Source organism: Oncorhynchus masou, chromosome 18 (genome assembly GCF_036934945.1).
Source record: "Oncorhynchus masou masou isolate Uvic2021 chromosome 18, UVic_Omas_1.1, whole genome shotgun sequence".
Taxonomy (NCBI): domain Eukaryota; kingdom Metazoa; phylum Chordata; class Actinopteri; order Salmoniformes; family Salmonidae; genus Oncorhynchus; species Oncorhynchus masou.
The window spans coordinates 72,212,308-72,231,149 of NC_088229.1; the positions used below are offsets into that span (position 1 = coordinate 72,212,308).

The 18,842-nt window shown below is 47.7% G+C and overlaps 1 protein-coding gene across 1 annotated transcript in view; it reads right to left on the reverse strand.

Annotated features, from left to right (window-relative positions):
• Positions 1 to 1,689: 1,689 nt before the first annotated feature.
• Positions 1,690 to 18,842, reverse strand: part of kif20ba (kinesin family member 20Ba) — a 37,370-nt gene continuing 20,217 nt past the window's right edge. The window contains exons 28-35 of the mRNA XM_064993577.1: positions 18,446 to 18,598; positions 18,125 to 18,232; positions 14,274 to 14,471; positions 10,918 to 10,974; positions 6,257 to 6,331; positions 5,429 to 5,546; positions 3,423 to 3,556; positions 1,690 to 2,263 (exon numbers count right to left, since the gene is read on the reverse strand). Of these exons, the coding sequence (XP_064849649.1) occupies positions 2,159 to 2,263; positions 3,423 to 3,556; positions 5,429 to 5,546; positions 6,257 to 6,331; positions 10,918 to 10,974; positions 14,274 to 14,471; positions 18,125 to 18,232; positions 18,446 to 18,598 (948 nt within the window). The 3' untranslated portion in view covers positions 1,690 to 2,158. The remainder of the gene's footprint in view (positions 2,264 to 3,422; positions 3,557 to 5,428; positions 5,547 to 6,256; positions 6,332 to 10,917; positions 10,975 to 14,273; positions 14,472 to 18,124; positions 18,233 to 18,445; positions 18,599 to 18,842) is intronic.

Sequence of the window (18,842 nt, forward strand, 5' to 3'; positions counted from 1 at the left end):
TTTTTATAAGGTACTATACTGTGTTTTTATACAGCACTATAGTGTGTTTTTATAAGGTACTATACTGTGTTTTTATAAGGTACTATAGTGTGTTTTTATACAGTACTATACTGTGTTTTTATAAGTACTATACTAAATGTTTTTTATAAGTACTATAGTATGTGTTTTTACTGAGTATAAAAACTATACACTGTGTTTTTATAAGTACTACATAGCACAGAATGGAGAGAAATACTCATGTGTTTTTATACAGAAATACTATACTGTGTTTTTATAAGTACTATACTGTGTTTTTATAAGTACTATACTGTGTTTTTATATACTATACTGTGTTTTTATACGTCTTACTGGTACTATACTGTGTTTTTATAAGGTACTATACTGTGTTTTTATAAGGTACTATACTGTGTTTTTATACAGGTACTATACTGTGTTTTATACAGTACTATACTGTGTTTTATAAGGTACTGTGTTTTTATACAGTACTATACTGTGTTTTTATAGAGGTACTATACTGTGTTTTTATAAGGCACTATACTGTGTTTTTATACAGGGTTTACTATACTGTGTTTTTATACAGTACTATACTGTGTTTTTATAAGGTACTATACTGTGTTTTTATAAGGTACTATACTGTGTTTTTATAAGGTACTATACTGTGTTTTTATAAGGTACTATACTGTGTTTTTATAAGGTACTATACTGTGTTTTTATACAGCACTATACTGTGTTTTTATACAGTACTAACTGTGTTTTTAATAAAGTACTACACTGTGTTTTTATACAGTACTATACTGTGTTTTTATACAGTACTATACTGTGTTTTTATACAGTACTATACTGTGTTTTTATACAGTACTATACTGTGTTTTTATACAGTACTATACAATGTGTTTTTATACAATACTATAGTGTGTTTTTATACGGAGTACTATACTGTACACTGTGTTTTTATACATACTGTGTTTTTATACTGTTTTTATACAGTTTTTTTATAAAGTACTATACTGTGTTTTTATAAGGTACTATAGTGTGTTTTTTATACAGTATATAGTGTGTTTTTATAGTACTATACTGTGTTTTTACTACATCAGGGGTACAATACTATAGTGTGTTTTTATACAGTACTATAGTGTGTTTTTATACAGTACTATACTGTGTTTTTATAAGTACTATACTGTGTTTTTATAAGGTACTATAGTGTGTTTTTATAAGGTACTATAGTGTGTTTTTATAAGGTACTATAGTGTGTTTTTATACAGCACTATACTGTGTTTTTATACAGTACTATACTGTGTTTTTATACAGCACTATACTGTGTTTTTATACAGCACTATACTGTTTTTATAAAGCACTATACTGTGTTTTTATAAGGTACTATAGTGTGTTTTTATACAATACTATACTGTGTTTTTATAAGGTACTATAGTGTGTTTTTATACAGTACTATACTGTTTTTATACAGTACTATACTGTGTTTTTATACAGTACTATACTGTGTTTTTATACAGTACTATACTGTGTTTTTATACAGTACTATACTGTGTTTTTATACAGTACTATAGTGTGTTTTTATACAGTACTATAGTGTGTTTTTATACAGCACTATACTGTGTTTATACAGTACTACACTGTACAGTATACACTGTGTTTTTATACAGTACTATACTGTGTTTTTATACAGTACTCTAGTGTGCTTTTATAAGGTACTATACTGTGTTTTTATACAGTACTATACTGTGTTTTTATACAGTACTATACGGTGTTTTTATACAGTACTATACTGTGTTTTTATACAGTACTATACTGTGTTTTTATACAGTACTATACTGTGTTTTTATACAGTACTATACTAAATCTTCAGATTACTGCATCACCACGATGATGTTCTGGACTGAGAATAAAAATACTTGATTATATTCTGTTAAATCATGTTATACATAGCACAGAATGGAGAGAAATAATCATGTGCAACGTTAAATACGCAGAAATACAATAGAATGAAGTGATAAATGAAGACTATATGAAAGAAAACAGGCAGCTAATAGGAAGAGGAAGTGATTCCAGAAAATACACGTCATCTTCTGAAAAAAAAAAAAAACGGCCTTAACAATAAAGTAAACTTCAAGATGTCCTTCATTCAAAAAAATCTATTCATTCATTTCCCTGTACCATAAAGAGCAGCGTCTTTGACTTCAGTCCAGAGTTCTCCCTTGACGATGAGATGGTCACTCTCTTTCTCGTCTGGAACTCTACTGATGATCTGAGACAGAGGTTTACAACCAAAGTTAATCAACAAGTACCTCTTACATGACACCCACCATATCAACCTAAAATTAATGGGAATCACTATCCGCAGGATAGGACCGGAGCCTATAGGTTTGCCTTCGTGCATACCTTTTAATTTCGGGTACACATCTGTGATAAACAACATACATTTTTAGGGGGGGGGGGTATCAACAACCCTGCTGATGAATAAATGTTTTGAAAAATGAAGAGCTTCTGTCCCAATAGCTCTGGCTCTGTTGTCACAATAGCTCTGTTGTCCCGGGTCTGGAGCAGGCCTACCAATCATATATATTTTCTGTTTGTAGTAATCAGATGTAGGATGGATCCGCATACAAGTATGGGTTTTTACAATAGTGTCTGTAACGACTTCTTGATACAATATTACATAAATAAGTTCTACAAATTGGACTACTTCACTGTCAGTTTTGGTTGAGTATAAACCAATCAGAAGAGAGAAAGCCCATTGAAACCATGTAGAATTTATTTGTAGCCATCCTAGGGGTGGTCCTGCGCTACTCATCAGGGGTTGCAACCATCGTTTCGTCCTGATCAGAACCATTATTTTTTAAATTCCGTTCCACTGTTCCAATCGGCAAAATAAAGTTCTGAACCGGTTCGAACCCCCCCCCCCCTGGCCGGAAAAAAAGTAAAAGACTGGTGTATATTGTTCCATTCTGTTCCTTGTTTTGAATTAACCTGTGAAGAATTGACAGTTGTTTACATTTAGTTAATTAAATGACTTCATAGAGCAGTCTAGCTAGTTGTTTACATGTATGATGGACAAACAAGTGTGGCCTATGGCGCAAGATACAACTATAGAAAAATGCCCGTAACCTAAAAGAACGTTATTAGCTGGTTCCCATGCTTTTAAAATAACAGTTCTGTTCCGGAACACTATGGATCACTTTCATTCCCGGTTCCGTTTCTGTTCTTTGAAAAATGTCATTTTCCAGTGTTCTGTTCCCTGAACCGGTTCCAACCCCTGCTACTCATAAAACATATTTAAAACTTGTATTATTCAGAAACATTAAAATACAGCTATACCATCAACAATAAGACAAATATTGTGATATACTTTGGCCATATTGCCCAGGCCTAATCAGACGGACGTGTAGCTGGCTGTGGGTTCTCACCGGGTGGGAGGAGACGTCTATCGCGGAAGAGATCTCTGGTCTGTACAGCTTCCACTTGGACTTCATGGGTCTAAAGCTCATGGACGACTCCGTCTCTGGGGATTTCCCGCTCACCAATCCCATTATCTTTTTAGCTGCAGAGAGAAAGAGGGACATAAGGGCTTTTAAAAAAGCTGAGCAGCATAGGCCATTAAAAAGTTAAAGCCAGAGCAAACCATTACTGTAGGCCAGAAAAATTGCTATGCTTGACAAGGACATGGGTGCCAGTCTGTTTCCGTGGACTGAGAGACTTGTCCATACTCCTTGATGGAATTGCAGTATGGACTTGACAAGGACAATCCATGGAGTGAGAGACCAGACAGTATCCATGGACTAACTGTGGACTGAGAGAGACATCCATGGACTAACTGTGGACTGAGAGACCAGACAGCATCCATGGACTAACTGTGGACTGAGAGAGACCAGACAGCATCCATGGACTAACTGTGGACTGAGAGAGACCAGGGAGCATCCATGGACTAACTGTGGACTGAGAGAGACCAGACAGCATCCATGGACTAACTGTGGACTGAGAGACCAGACCATTATTGGACTAACTGTGAGAGAGACCAGACAGCATCCATGGACTAACTGTGGACTGAGAGACCAGACAGCATCCATGGACTAACTGTGGACTGAGAGACCAGACAGCATCCATGGACTAACTGTGGACTGAGAGAGACCAGACAGCATCCATGGACTAACTGTGGACTGAGAGACCAGACCATGGACTAACTGTGGACTGAGAGACCATCCATGGACTAACTGTGGACTGAGAGACCAGACAGCATCCATGGACTAACTGTGGACTGAGAGACCAGACAGCATCCATGGACTAACTGTGGACTGAGAGACCAGACAGTATCCATGGACTAACTGTGGACTGAGAGACCAGACAGCATCCATGGACTAACTGAAGTGGACTGAGAGACCAGACAGCATCCATGGACTGTGGACCCGGGAGAGAGACCAGACAGCATCCATGGACTAACTGTGGACTGAGAGACCAGACAGCATCCATGGACTAACTGTGGACTGAGAGACCAGGCAGCATCCATGGACTAACTGTGGACTGAGAGAGACCAGACAGCATCCATGGACTGACCCGACTGAGAGAGAAGACAGCATCCATGGACTAACTGTGGACTGAGAGACCAGACAGCATCCATGGACTAACTGTGGACTGAGAGACCAGGCAGCATCCATGGACTAACTGTGGACTGAGAGACCAGACAGGACAACTGTGGACCATGGACTAACTGTGGACTGAGAGAGACCAGGCAGCATCCATGGACTAACTGTGGACTGAGAGAGACCAGGCAGCATCCATGGACTAACTGTGGACTGAGAGACCAGACAGCATCCATGGACTAACTGTGGACTGAGAGACCAGACAGTATCCATGGACTAACTGTGGACTGAGAGAGACCAGGCAGCATCCATGGACTAACTGTGGACAGAGAGACCAGACAGTATCCATGGACTAACTGTGGACTGAGAGAGACCAGGCAGCATCCATGGACTAACTGTGGACTGAGAGACCAGACAGCATCCATGGACTAACTGTGGACTGAGAGACCAGACAGCATCCATGGACTAACTGTGGACTGAGAGAGACCAGACAGCATCCATGGACTAACTGTGGACTGAGAGACCAGACAGCATCCATGGACTAACTGTGGACTGAGAGAGACCAGACAGCATCGATGGACTAGTTCTGGACAGAGGGACTGTGGCCGGTTATATTGAACCATTGACCATTAAGGTGTGTTTTGTTCCACTGCAGATGTTACTTTGACTCCAGTTTGGTTTCAGTTTCTGGCTCTTTGGTCATGATGATGATGATCATGTAGTCTGTGCTCAGTGCTCTCTACTCTGCAGTGCTGTTCTGTGTGGGATAGACGGTCATGCTGTCAGTGTAGACTTGCACCAAGCCATTCCGTGCTGCTGTTAATGTCAACTCTTACCTTTGCTACCGAAGACTCCGATCTTCTGCATCGTTCCTTCTTTCCTGCTATGCAAGCTGGACTGGGAGTCCTGGGGCCTTATGGATCCCTGGTCTTTACTGCCCCTGGCCGGAGATGGCTGTAGATGGAGGAGAAACCATGACATAAATAAATAAATAAAAACTTAACTAGGCAAGTCAGTTAAGAACTAATTCTTATTTACAATGACGGCCTACACCGGGCCAGACGACTCTGGGCCAATTGAGCGCCGCCCCTATGGGACTCCCAAATCACAGCCGGTTGTGATACAGCCGGGATTCGAACCAGGGTCTGTAGTGATGCCTCAAGCACTGAGATGCAGTGCCTTTAGACCGCTGCGCCACACGGGAGACCCAAAGTAAACCAATAAGTAATATAAAGACTAAAGGTGAGATAATATACTTTATTATCACCGAGAGGAAATCTGACAGGGCTTCCACATAAACACATCGATTGACACAATGTACACTGTCATCATAATGTACACCCCCTCCACACACACAAACTGGCATAAGTTCATGCCAGGCAAGGATGAACCTTTATTTAACTAGGCAAGTCAGTTAAGAACAAATTCTTATTTTCAATGACGGCCTAGGAACAGTGGGTTAACTGCCTGTTCAGGGGCAGAACGACAGATTTGTACCTTGTCAGCTCGGGGGTTTGAACTTGTAACCTTCCGATTACTAGTCCAACGCTCTAACCACTAGGCTACCCTGCCGCCAAGGTGACACATCCACATGACGAGACCCTACAGGCCAGGCTCCAGAGTCATGTTTGTATCTGTTCAAACATAAAAGCTGTGTGTCTCACCACCTCTTGATGCACAGCCAGTTTAGGAGCCAGTCTGGTCCTGGGGTTTCTATGGTTCTCCTTGTGCACCTCATCCTGAGGAACACCAGCGCAGAGACGAGAGTTAGGAGACCAGGGAGAGAGAGGTGAGATTTAGGAGACCAGGGAGAGAGAGGTGAGATTTAGGAGACCAGGGAGAGAGAGGTGAGATTTAGGAGACCAGGGAGAGAGAGATGAGATTTAGGAGACCAGGGAGAGAGAGATGACACCAGGGAGAGAGAGAGATGAGACCCGGGAGAGAGAAATGAGACCCGGGAGAGAGAAGGTGAGACCCGGGAGAGAGAAATGAGACCAGGGAGAGAGTACCCGAGAGAGAGAAATGAGACCAGGGAGAGAGAAATGAGACCAGGGAGAGAGAAAGGAGACCAGGGAGAGAGAGAGAGACCCGGGAGAGAGAGAGACCCGGGAGAGAGAAATGAGACCCGGGAGAGAGGTATGAGACCAGGGAGAGAGAAATGAGACCCGGGAGAGAGGAATGAGATTACCCATGGTGAGAGAGAGATGAGTTACCATTGAGAGAGAGCAAAGAGTCCCATGGGAGAGAGAATAGATCCGGAGAGAGAAATGAGACCCGGGAGAGACAATGAGAGCCCGTTTAGAGACACATGAGTTTGAACTGTTCACCACGGGAGAGAAATGAGACCCGGGAGAGAAATGAGGTACCTGAGAGAGAGAGCTGTATGAGACCAGGGAAGAGAAACTTCTGAGAGAGTTTCTGAGGAGAGTTATAGAGAGACCAGGGAGAGAGAGAGGAGACCAGGGAGAGAGGCCTAGAGAGAGGAGACCAGGGAGAGAGAGAGAGACCAGGGAGAGAGAGAGAGAGACCAGGAGAGAGGAGACCAGGAGAGAGGAGAGGAGAGAGAGAGAGATTAAAACTCCATGGTTTGAGGATTTCTGTTTTGTCAGAATCAGTTACGACATTGAGAGATCAATTTGCATTTTTTAAGAGTCCCATGCAATTTCAGGTTGAATAAATTCAGTAGAGGTTCCAAAGATGATTGATGTGGATTAACAATGGATGGGGTAACCCAGCTCCAGTTGAGGCCAGAGAGGACCCGAGAGAGAGAGAGGTAACTGTTCAGAGAGAGAGAGGTACAAAAGAAACCCGAGAGAGAAATGGTACCCAAAATAAAAGGTACCTTCAGAGAACTTAGGTAACATCTGTCCAACTCCGAGGTGCTTTTAAAGAGGAGAGTACCTGAGAGAGATTAAGATGGTAAACCTGAGAGAGTGTTTCTGAGAGAGAGGTTATATTTAAGTACCTGAGAGAGGGGAGAGGTACCTGAGGAGAGGAGAGGTACCTGAGAGAGAGGAGAGGTACCTGAGAGCAGACACAACGAGGAGTACCTGGAGACAGAGAGAGTGGTACCTGAGAGAGAGGAGAGAGGAGGGTACACCCCCAACCTGGAGAGAGAGAGGTACCTGAGATAAACTGGTTACCAACGAGAGAGAGAGAGAAAAATAAATGGTCATACCCGAGCTATAGAGGTCTGAGATACCTGAGAGAGCTGAGAGGTACAATCAGCATTCCTGAGGGCTGGAACCTGAGAGAGAGGGTATACCTTCAATAAGGAGAGGTACCTGTACATATTATTTATAGAAATTATCACCTGAGAGAGGAGAGGTACAGGAAATACCCACCTGAGAGACAGGTACCTGAGAGAGAGGAGAGGTACCTGAGAGAGAGGAGATTGAGTACCTCAGAGGAGGTCCTAGAGAGAGGTGCCATTAGAGGAGAGGTACCCGAGAGAGAGGAGAGGTAGAAAATTAAGAGGATGGTGATGAGATGGAGGTACCTTGAGAGAGGTACCCGAGAGGGTACCCGAGAGAGGAGAGGTACCCGAGAGAGGAGAGGTACCCGAGAGAGAGGAGAGGTACCCGAGAGAGAGGAGAGGTACCCGAGAGAGAGGAGAGGTACCCGAGAGAGAGGAGAGGTACCCGAGAGAGAGGAGAGGTACCTGAGAGAGAGAGGGTACCTGAGAGGTAACTGAGAGAGGAGAGGTACCTGAGAGAAGAGAGGTACCTGAGAGAAGAGAGGTACCTGAGAGAGAGGAGAGGTACCTGAGAGAGAGGAGAGGTACCTGAGAGAGAGAGAGGTACCTGAGAGAGAGGAGAGGTACCCGAGAGAGAGGAGAGGGTACCTGAGAGAGAGGAGAGGTACCTGAGAGAGAGAGGTACCTGAGGTACCTGAGAGAGGAGAGGTACCTGAGAGAGAGGAGAGGTACCTGAGAGAGAGGAGGGTACCTGAGAGAGAGGAGAGGTACCTGAGAGAGAGGGAGAGGTACCTGAGAGAGAGGAGAGGTACCTGAGAGAGAGGAGAGGTACCTGAGAGAGTGGAGAGGTACCTGAGAGAGAGGAGAGGTACCTGAGAGAGAGGAGAGGTACCTGAGAGAGAGGACCTGAGAGAGAGGAGGGTACCTGAGAGAGAGGAGAGGTACCTGAGAGAGAGGAGAGGTACCTGAGAGAGAGGAGAGGTACCTGAGAGAGAGAGAGAGGAGAGGTACCTGAGAGAGAGGAGAGGTACCTGAGAGAGAGGAGAGGTACCTGAGAGAGTACCCGAGAGGTACCTGAGAGAGAGGAGAGGTACCTGAGAGAGAGGTACCCGAGAGAGGTACCTGAGAGAGAGGAGAGGTACCTGAGAGAGACCCGAGAGGGAGAGGCACCTGAGAGAGAGGAGAGGTACCTGAGAGAGAGGAGAGGTACCTGAGAGAGAGGAGAGGTACCTGAGAGAGAGGTACCCGAGAGAGAGGTACCTGAGAGAGAGGAGAGGTACCTGAGAGAGAGGAGAGGTACCTGAGAGAGAGGAGAGGTACCTGAGAGAGAGGAGAGGTACCTGAGAGAGAGGACCTGAGGTAGGTACCTGAGAGAGAGGGTAGAGGTACCTGAGAGAGAGGAGAGGTACCTGAGAGAGAGGACCTGAGGTACCTGAGAGAGAGGAGGGTACCTGAGAGAGAGGACCTGAGGTACCTGAGAGACCTGAGAGAGAGGTACCTGAGAGAGAGGAGAGGTACCTGAGAGAGAGGAGAGGTACCTGAGAGAGAGGGTAGAGGTACCCGAGAGAGAGGTACCCGAGGTACCCGAGAGAGAGGAGAGGTACCCGAGAGACCCGAGGAGAGGTACCCGAGAGAGAGGTACCTGAGAGGGAGAGGTACCTGAGAGAGAGGAGAGGTACCTGAGAGAGAGGAGAGGTACCCGAGAGAGAGGAGAGGTACCCGAGAGAGAGGAGAGGTACCCGAGAGAGAGGAGAGGTACCCGAGAGAGAGGAGAGGTACCCGAGAGAGAGGAGAGGTACCTGAGAGAGAGGAGAGGTACCTGAGAGAGACCTGAGAGAGGTAGGTACCTGAGAGAGAGGAGAGGTACCTGAGAGAGAGGAGAGGTACCTGAGAGAGAGAGAGAGGGTACCTGAGAGAGAGAGAGGTACCTGAGAGAGAGGAGAGGTACCTGAGAGAGAGGAGAGGTACCTGAGAGAGAGGACCTGAGGAGAGGAGAGGTACCTGAGAGAGAGGACCTGAGAGTACCTGAGAGAGAGGAGAGGTACCTGAGAGAGAGGAGAGAGAGGAGAGGTAGAGAGAGGTACCTGAGAGGTACCTGAGAGGAGAGGTACCTGAGAGAGAGAGGAGAGGTACCTGAGAGAGAGGGTACCTGAGAGAGAGGAGAGGTACCTGAGAGAGAGGAGAGGTACCTGAGAGAGAGGAGAGGTACCTGAGAGAGAGGGAGAGGTACCTGAGAGAGAGGACCTGAGGTACCTGAGAGAGAGGAGAGGTACCTGAGAGAGAGGAGAGGTACCTGAGAGAGAGGAGAGGTACCTGAGAGAGAGAGGTACCCGAGAGGTACCTGAGAGAGAGGAGAGGTACCCGAGAGAGAGGAGAGGTACCCGAGAGAGAGGAGAGGTACCCGAGAGAGAGGAGAGGTACCCGAGAGAGAGGAGAGGTACCTGAGAGAGGGACCTGAGGTACCTGAGAGAGAGGAGAGGTACCTGAGAGAGACCTGGAGAGGTACCTGAGAGAGAGGAGAGGTACCTGAGAGAGAGGACCTGAGGTACCTGAGAGAGAGGACCTGAGGTACCTGAGAGAGAGGAGAGGTACCTGAGAGAGGAGAGGAGAGGCACCTGAGAGAGAGGTACCTGAGAGCACCTGAGAGAGAGGAGAGGCACCTGAGGAGAGGAGAGGAGAGGTACCTGAGAGAGAGGAGAGGTACCTGAGGTACCTACCCGAGAGAGAGGAGGACCCGAGAGAGAGGAGAGGTACCTGAGAGAGAGGTACCTGAGAGAGAGGAGAGGCACCTGAGAGAGAGGAGAGGTACCCGAGAGAGAGGAGAGGTACCTGAGAGAGAGGAGAGGTACCTGAGAGAGAGGAGAGGTACCTGAGAGAGAGAGGAGAGAGAGAGAGGAGAGGTACCTGAGAGAGAGGAGAGGTACCTGAGAGAGAGGAGAGGTACCTGAGAGAGAGGAGAGGTACCTGAGAGAGAGGAGAGGTACCTGAGAGAGAGGAGAGGTACCTGAGAGAGAGGAGAGGTACCTGAGAGAGAGGAGAGGTACCTGAGAGAGAGGAGAGGTACCTGAGAGAGACCTGAGAGAGGGTACCTGAGAGAGAGGAGAGGTACCTGAGAGAGAGGAGAGGTACCTGAGATGGGAGCTCATGCGTTGCTCTCCTTTTAGCTGGACTGCGCCATCCGATCTTCTTAAAAAAAAAAAGAAGAAGAAAGAGGTTTGTTATAAAGTTAGCAAGAATATCACGAGTCTAATACACCGAGGGCAATGTGTGTCAACCCTGTACCAGGTGACTAACCAACCACAAAGACGCCTATAAAATCAGACATTGATATGATATTGACACCTGAATTACATCAGGACTGAAAGGCTACGCGGGTCATAATGTGAAGATAAATACTTCAACGGCATATTTAAAAACGTTTAGATGCTTCAACTTCTGGTGCTTCAAATGCAATTATCTTTTATACTAAAAAATGATTGCCCTGTTTATGTGTTGGTTATGAATCTTCTATAAAATAATTAACTGTCTAAAAGATTTAGAGGCTTTGTTTTGTGAATTAAAATAAAACCTTTATTACTAAATAGAAAACATTGTGAAAAATATTTTGAAATGAACTCGAGTTTCCCTTGTCGTCATCTGTCAACATGTCTTTCTTCATGTCTCGTGTTCAACAAAATGCTTGGCATTTTATTCCCAATAGTGAAGTGTTGATGTCTAGCGCCTGGCATCAGCGCTGTGCCATTTCAGAGTCAGCGAGACAGACCTCAGGGAAAGAGTTGTTTTTGTGACAGATACCAGAATGACTGAGTAACACCAAAGATAGAACTAGGAACATCAGAGCTCCCAAAGACTCCCCCCCCCGCCGTGTTGTGTGGGCTTTAGTTAGTTACCGTGTTGTTAACTAGGGACGGCAGGTAGCCTAGCGGTTAGAGTGTAGGGACGGCAGGTAGCCTAGCGGTTAGAGTGTAGGGACGGCAGGTAGCCTAGCGGTTAGAGTGTAGGGACGGCAGGTAGCCTAGCGGTTAGAGTGTAGGGACGGCAGGTAGCCTAGCGGTTAGAGTGTAGGGACGGCAGGTAGCCTAGCGGTTAGAGTGTAGGGACGGCAGGTAGCCTAGTGGTTAGAGTGTAGGGACGGCAGGTAGCCTAGTGGTTAGAGTGTAGGGACGGCAGGTAGCCTAGTGGTTAGAGTGTAGGGACGGCAGGTAGCCTAGTGGTTAGAGTGTAGGGACGGCAGGTAGCCTAGTGGTTAGAGCGTTGGGCCAGTAACCGAAAGGTTGTTAGATCAAATCCCAGAGTTGACAATTCTGCCCCTGAACAAGGCAGTTAACCCACTGTTCCTAGGACGTCATTGTAAATTAGAATTTATTCTTAACTGACTTGCCTAATTTAATTAAATAAATGTTCAAATATATATTTTTAAGTACAGGCCATGTTTAAAGGCAGTTCCTCCCCGCAGAACTTCTTAGGGAGGAGAGGAATCACACAAATACAATGGAGATTCACTCCTCCCCCCTCTGGGACAGTCAGTAATGGAATTACTTTAGTCTCAAACTGCATAAATACTCCTCCTATATGGACTTAATACTGCACCATAGCCTTTACTCACTCCTACTCTGCAGCAGAGACCACGCCTCCTCCTACGCCGCAGCAGAGACCACGCAGAGACCACCCTCCTCCTACGCCGCAGCAGACGACCCGCAGCACGCCACGCCTCCTCCTACGCGCCGCAGCAGAGACCACGCCTCCTCCTACGCCGCAGCAGAGACCACGCCTCCTCCTACGCCGCAGCAGCAGAGACCACGCCTCCTCCTACGCCGCAGCAGAGACCACGCCTCCTCCTACGCCGCAGCAGCAGAGACCACGCCTCCTCCTACGCCGCAGCAGCAGAGACCACGCACGCCGCTGCAGAGACCACGCCTCCTCCTACGCCGCAGCAGCAGACGCCTCCTCCTACGCCGCCGCCACGCCTCCTCCTACGCCGCAGCAGCCAGAGACCACGCCTCCTCCTCCTACGCCGCAGCAGCAGCAGAGACCACGCCTCCTCCTACGCCGCAGCAGAGACCACGCCTCCTCCTACGCCGCCGCAGCAGAGACCACGCCTCCTCCTACGCCGCAGCAGAGACCACGCCTCCTCCTACGCCGCAGCAGAGACCACGCCTCCTCCTCCGCCGCAGCAGAGACCACGCCTCCTCCTACGCCGCAGCAGACCACGACCACCACGCCTCCTCCTACGCCGCTGCAGCAGAGACCACGCCTCCTCCTACGCCGCAGCAGCAGAGACCACGCCTCCTCCTACGCCGCAGCAGAGACCACGCAGCAGCAGAGACCACGCCTCCTCCTACGCCGCCGCAGCAGAGACCACGCCTCCTCCTACGCCGCCGCAGCAGAGACCACGCCTACGCCGCCGCAGCAGAGACCAGCAGAGACCACGCCTCCTCCTACGCCGCCGCAGCAGAGACCACGCCCTCCCGCCTGCAGCAGAGACCACGCCCGCTGCAGCAGAGACCACGCAGCAGCAGAGACCACGCCTCCTCCTACGCCGCAGCAGCAGAGACCACGCCTCCTCCTACGCCGCAGCAGAGACCACGCCTCCTCCCGCAGCAGAGCACAGAGACCACGCCTCCTCCTACGCTGCAGCAGAGACCACGCCGCTGCAGCAGAGACCACGCCTCCTCCTACGCTGCTGCAGCAGAGACCACGCCTCCTCCTACGCCACTGCAGCAGAGACCACGCCTCCTCCTACGCCGCTGCAGCAGAGACCACGCCTCCTCCTACGCCACAGCAGAGACCACGCCTCCTCCTACGCCGCTGCAGCAGAGACCACGCCTCCTCCTACGCTACAGCAGAGACCACGCTCCTCCTACGCTACAGCAGAGACCACGCCTCCTCCTACGCTACAGCAGAGACCACGCCTCCTCCTACGCCACTGCAGCAGAGACCACGCCTCCTCCTACGCCGCTGCAGCAGAGACCACGCCTCCTCCTACGCCGCTGCAGCAGAGCCCCTACACTACATCGACTCATTATATTCACACAACAACCATGCGTGTGTTAGATCCCACCACATGTAATAGGAAACTCTATACATTTACTTCCATAAAAACAAGCACAAGCCTTTCAGTTCAATATATAATGTAAGATGGAGCAGTAAACTATTCATATGTTGAACAACTTGCTCTTCAGATGAACCTAATTCACACGTCATCATGGCTTATCTGAGGCTATTTAAACAGGTTTGCTTCTTGCATGGTTTCTTATGCCATTGCAATTAGTTCGGTGGGTGACTCCCGACTTTGGACATGGGATAACAGAACTGTTGCCGTACTAACGCACTCTCTCTGTAAAATGTATTTCAGATGACTGACAGGAGAGAGACCTCCAGCTGAATGGTAAGATGGACAGGGTCTGCAGTGGCGGAAGGACCACACAGTTGTACCCTGGACTGAACCTACAGCAAGTCCCTCACTGCAAGTGAACACGGTCTACCTTGTCGATCTCAGAGCTCTTCCTCTTGCGGGTGATTTTGACGTTGACCACAGCCCCTCCCTGGCGTTTCAGGGCCATCCTGTTGGGCTGCAGCGGGCTGAAGGAGATCTCGAGCTCAGGCTTGGGGAAGCGGCTGGTCCTGCCTCCTTCTGTGGAGATCTCTGAGGAGTCGAGCACCGATGGGTAGCCCCCAGACCCCTACAGACAGACAGACAGACAGACAGACAGGGGTACACAGGATGACAGTGAGGGTGAGTTAACCTACAGGATGACAGTGAGTTGGGAGTTAACCTACAGGAGTGCCTAGTCAGTTGGGTTAACCTACTAGTCAGTTGGGTTAACCTACTAGTCAGTTGGGTTAACCTACAGGAGCGTCTAGTCAGTTGGGTTAACCTACTAGTCAGTTGGGTTAACCTACAGGAGTGCCTAGTCAGTTGGGTTAACCTACTAGTCAGTTGGGTTAACCTACAGGAGTGTTGTCTAGTCAGTTGGGTTAACCTACAGGAGTGCCTAGTCAGTTGGGTTAACCTACTAGTCAGTTGCCTACAGGAGTGTCAGTTGGGTTAACCTACTAGTCAGTTGGGTTAACCTACAGGAGTCAGTTGGGTTAACCTACTAGTAGTCAGTTGGGTTAACCTACAGGAGGGTTAAATAGTCAGTTGGGTTAACCTACAGGAGTGCCTAGTCAGTTGGGTTAACCTACTAGTCAGTTGGGTTAACCTACAGGAGTGCCTAGTCAGTTGGGTTAACCTACTAGTCAGTTGGGTTATCCCACAGGAGTGCCTAGTCAGTTGGGTTAACCTACAGGAGTGCCTAGTCAGTTGGGTTAACCTACTAGTCAGTTGGGTTAACCTACTAGTCAGTTGGGTTAACCTACTAGTCAGTTGGGTTAACCTACTAGTCAGTTGGGTTAACCTACAGGAGCGTCTAGTCAGTTGGGTTAACCTACAGGAGTGCCTAGTCAGTTGGGTTAACCTACAGGAGTGTCTAGTCAGTTGGGTTAACCTACAGGAGTGCCTAGTCAGTTGGGTTAACCTACTAGTCAGTTGGGTTAACCTACAGGAGTGCCTAGTCAGTTGGGTTAACCTACGAGTCAGTTGGGTTAACCTACGAGTCAGTTGGGTTAACCTACAGGAGTGCCTAGTCAGTTGGGTTAACCTACTAGTCAGTTGGGTTAACCTACAGGAGTGCCTAGTCAGTTGGGTTAACCTACAGGAGCGTCTAGTCAGTTGGGTTAACCTACAGGAGTGTCTAGTCAGTTGGGTTAACCTACAGGAGTGCCTAGTCAGTTGGGTTAACCTACAGGAGTGTCTAGTCAGTTGGGTTAACCTACAGGAGTGCCTAGTCAGTTGGGTTAACCTACTAGTCAGTTGGGTTAACCTACAGGAGTGCCTAGTCAGTTGGGTTAACCTACAGGAGTGCCTAGTCAGTTGGGTTAACCTACAGGAGTGCCTAGTCAGTTGGGTTAACCTACTAGTCAGTTGGGTTAACCTACAGGAGTGTCTAGTCAGTTGGGTTAACCTACAGGAGTGTCTGTGTGAAAATAGCTTTAAATCCCTGCGTCCCCCTTGACTACCGTAGCTATGGAACTAGTGATGGGCATGCCGAGTCTTTTCAGTGAGCCGGATCATTTGGCTCCATTCACCTTAAAGACTCGTTCATTTGGCTCCATTCACCTTAAAGACTCGTTCATTTGGCTCCATTCACCTTAAAGACTCGTTCATTTGGCTCCATTCACCTTAAAGACTCGTTCATTTGGCTCCATTCACCTAAAAGAGTCGTTCATTTGGCTCCATTCACCTAAAAGCTGATATCTCAAAGTGCTGTACAGAAACCCAGCCTAAAACCCCAAACAGCAAGCAATGCAGGTGTAGAAGCACGGTGGTTAGGAAAAACTCCCGAGAAAGGCCAGAACCTAGGAAGAAACCGAGAGAGGAACCAGGCTATGTGGGGTGGCCAGTCCTTTTCTGGCTGTGCCGGGTAGAGATTATAACTGAACATGGCCAAGATGTTCAAATGTTCATAAATGACCAGCATGGTCCAATAATAATAATAAGTCAGAACAGTTGAAACTGGAGCAGCAGCACGGCCAGGTGGACTGGGGACAGCAAGGAGTCATCATGTCAGGTAGTCCTGAGGCATGGTCCTAATTTAAAGCCTAAAACATTGCCTACCATGTCAGATTGTGTGAAATGCCAGTTCAAATACATCTTTACCTGACAAAATAATGAGATATGCCAAAAATATATATACATTTGTTTTTTTTACTCACTGCAAAAATGAGTGTGGACTAGAATGAGGCTCTCTCCCTACCATCTATTGTTTCTGCAGTAATTCATGTTTTTATAACAAAAAAAAAATCCTTACTCGGGAGTGTCTCCTGACGCACGAAGGGAACCATATTGGATTGATTCAATAGGATTGATTCAATAGGATTGATTCAATAGGATTGATTCAATAGGATTGATTCAATAGGATTGATTCAATAGGATTGATTCAATAGGATTGATTCAATAGCTCACATAACTGTGGTTCCATTCGTAAACTTGCATCAGAGCAAGACGGACGTGGCGCTAACCGACCTAGCCTTGGAAACCGGACCCCTAGGCAACAGCAGTAGGCAACAGCAGTGACCTCCCAACAAACCACGAGGCAGACATGCAGATGAGAACCTAGCCTTGGAAACCCGACCCCCTAGGCAACAGCAGTGACTCCCAACAAGCAGATGAGAACCTAGCCTTGGAAACCCGACACGAGCCTTGGAAACCGGACCCCTAGAACATGACTCCCAACAAAACACGAGGCAGACATGCAGAAGAACCTAGCCTTGGAAACCCGAACCCCTAGGCAACAGCAGTGACTCCCAACAAACCACGAGGCAGACATGCAGATGAGAACCTAGCCTTGGAAACCCAACCCCTAGGCAACAGCAGTGACTCCCAACAAACCACGAGGCAGACATGCAGATGAGAACCTAGCCTTGGAAACCCGACCCCCTAGGCAACAGCAGTGACTCCCAACAAAACACGAGGCAGACATGCAGATGAGAACCTAGCCTTGGAACCCGAAAACCACTCCCAGGCAGACATGCAGATGAGAACCTAGCCTTGGAAACCGGACCCCCTAGGCAACAGCAGTGACTCCCAACAAACCACGAGGCAGACATGCAGATGAGAACCTAGCCTTGGAAACCCGACCCCTAGGCAACAGCAGTGACTCCCAACAAAACACGAGGCAGACATGCAGATGAGAACCTAGCCTTGGAAACCCAAACCCCTAGGCAACAGCAGTGACTCCCAACAAACCACGAGGCAGACATGCAGATGAGAACCTAGCCTTGGAAACCCGACCACCTAGAACAGCAGTGACTCCCAACAAAACACGAGGCAGACATGCAGATGAGAACCTAGCCTTGGAAACCCAAACCCCTAGGCAACAGCAGTGACTCCCAACAAACCACGAGGCAGACATGCAGATGAGAACCTAGCCTTGGAAACCCGACCCCCTAGGCAACAGCAGTGACTCCCAACAAACCACGAGGCAGACATGCCAGAACGTCGCAACTCGAAACCAAGGTTTCCAGGCTAAACGTTTGCAGTGGTTTTATCGAAGGTAGTTGATGCGAACTAGCCACTTGTAAAATGCACTCATAAAAAAATAAAAAATAAAAATAACCTCAGTGAACTCCATCTCGATAGCTACTATTTTGTTTAGAGGGACGTGAGCAACAGACGGTTAGAGAAGTACCATACTTCCTCTATGCCAAACTGACGTTTTGTTACGTACAGACGCGTTAAACCGGAGAGATTGAAACATTGCAGGAGGAAACGCGTATGTCTAAAGGAGATTACCTGACTGGTCCTCTTTGACGTCTTTACGCCGCGTGCGAGTTGACCGTTGTCACGGAGATTCCTCTCACGGACGTTGGAAGGCCACTCCTCTGCTTCAGTCTGTGAGCGCTATATCATGAACAACATCCATTGTATTAACAAGACCAACATACTACATATGGATAGGGGATTGAATACAATGTTATATTTTTGGATGTGTACTGCACTGTTGAGGAGAGCTTGCAAGTAAGCGTTTCACTGTACTGTTTACATCCTGTATCCTGTGCACAAGACCAATCAACTGAAGATTTTATTCGTTATGAAGGAGGACTGCTCCCTCACCTGATTGGCTGTCTCTCTGTGTTTAGTAGGGACCGAGGCATCGCTGCTGGCTTTGAATGCAGTTTTCAGTTGTTCCTTCAGGTTAAGAATCTCGGTGTCTCTGTCAGACAGAAGGCCCTGCAGTTCCACTACCTCCGCCTGGCCACGGTCCCTCTGGGGGAGGGGGAAGAATACAACAGTAAGGAAACAGTGGACCAATAATGCTATCTATCAACATGGTCCCTCTGGGATGTAACATGTAACGCGTTTTCCTCTTACGACACTCACAAGCTACACATAGACGATCGATAAGAAATCCCAGGACATAATGTCTATAATACTGTTACAACTTCACACAGTTTGCTGTCAAAGACTCCGAACTCCACACAGTTGTCACTGACTAGTTGGATATCAGTGG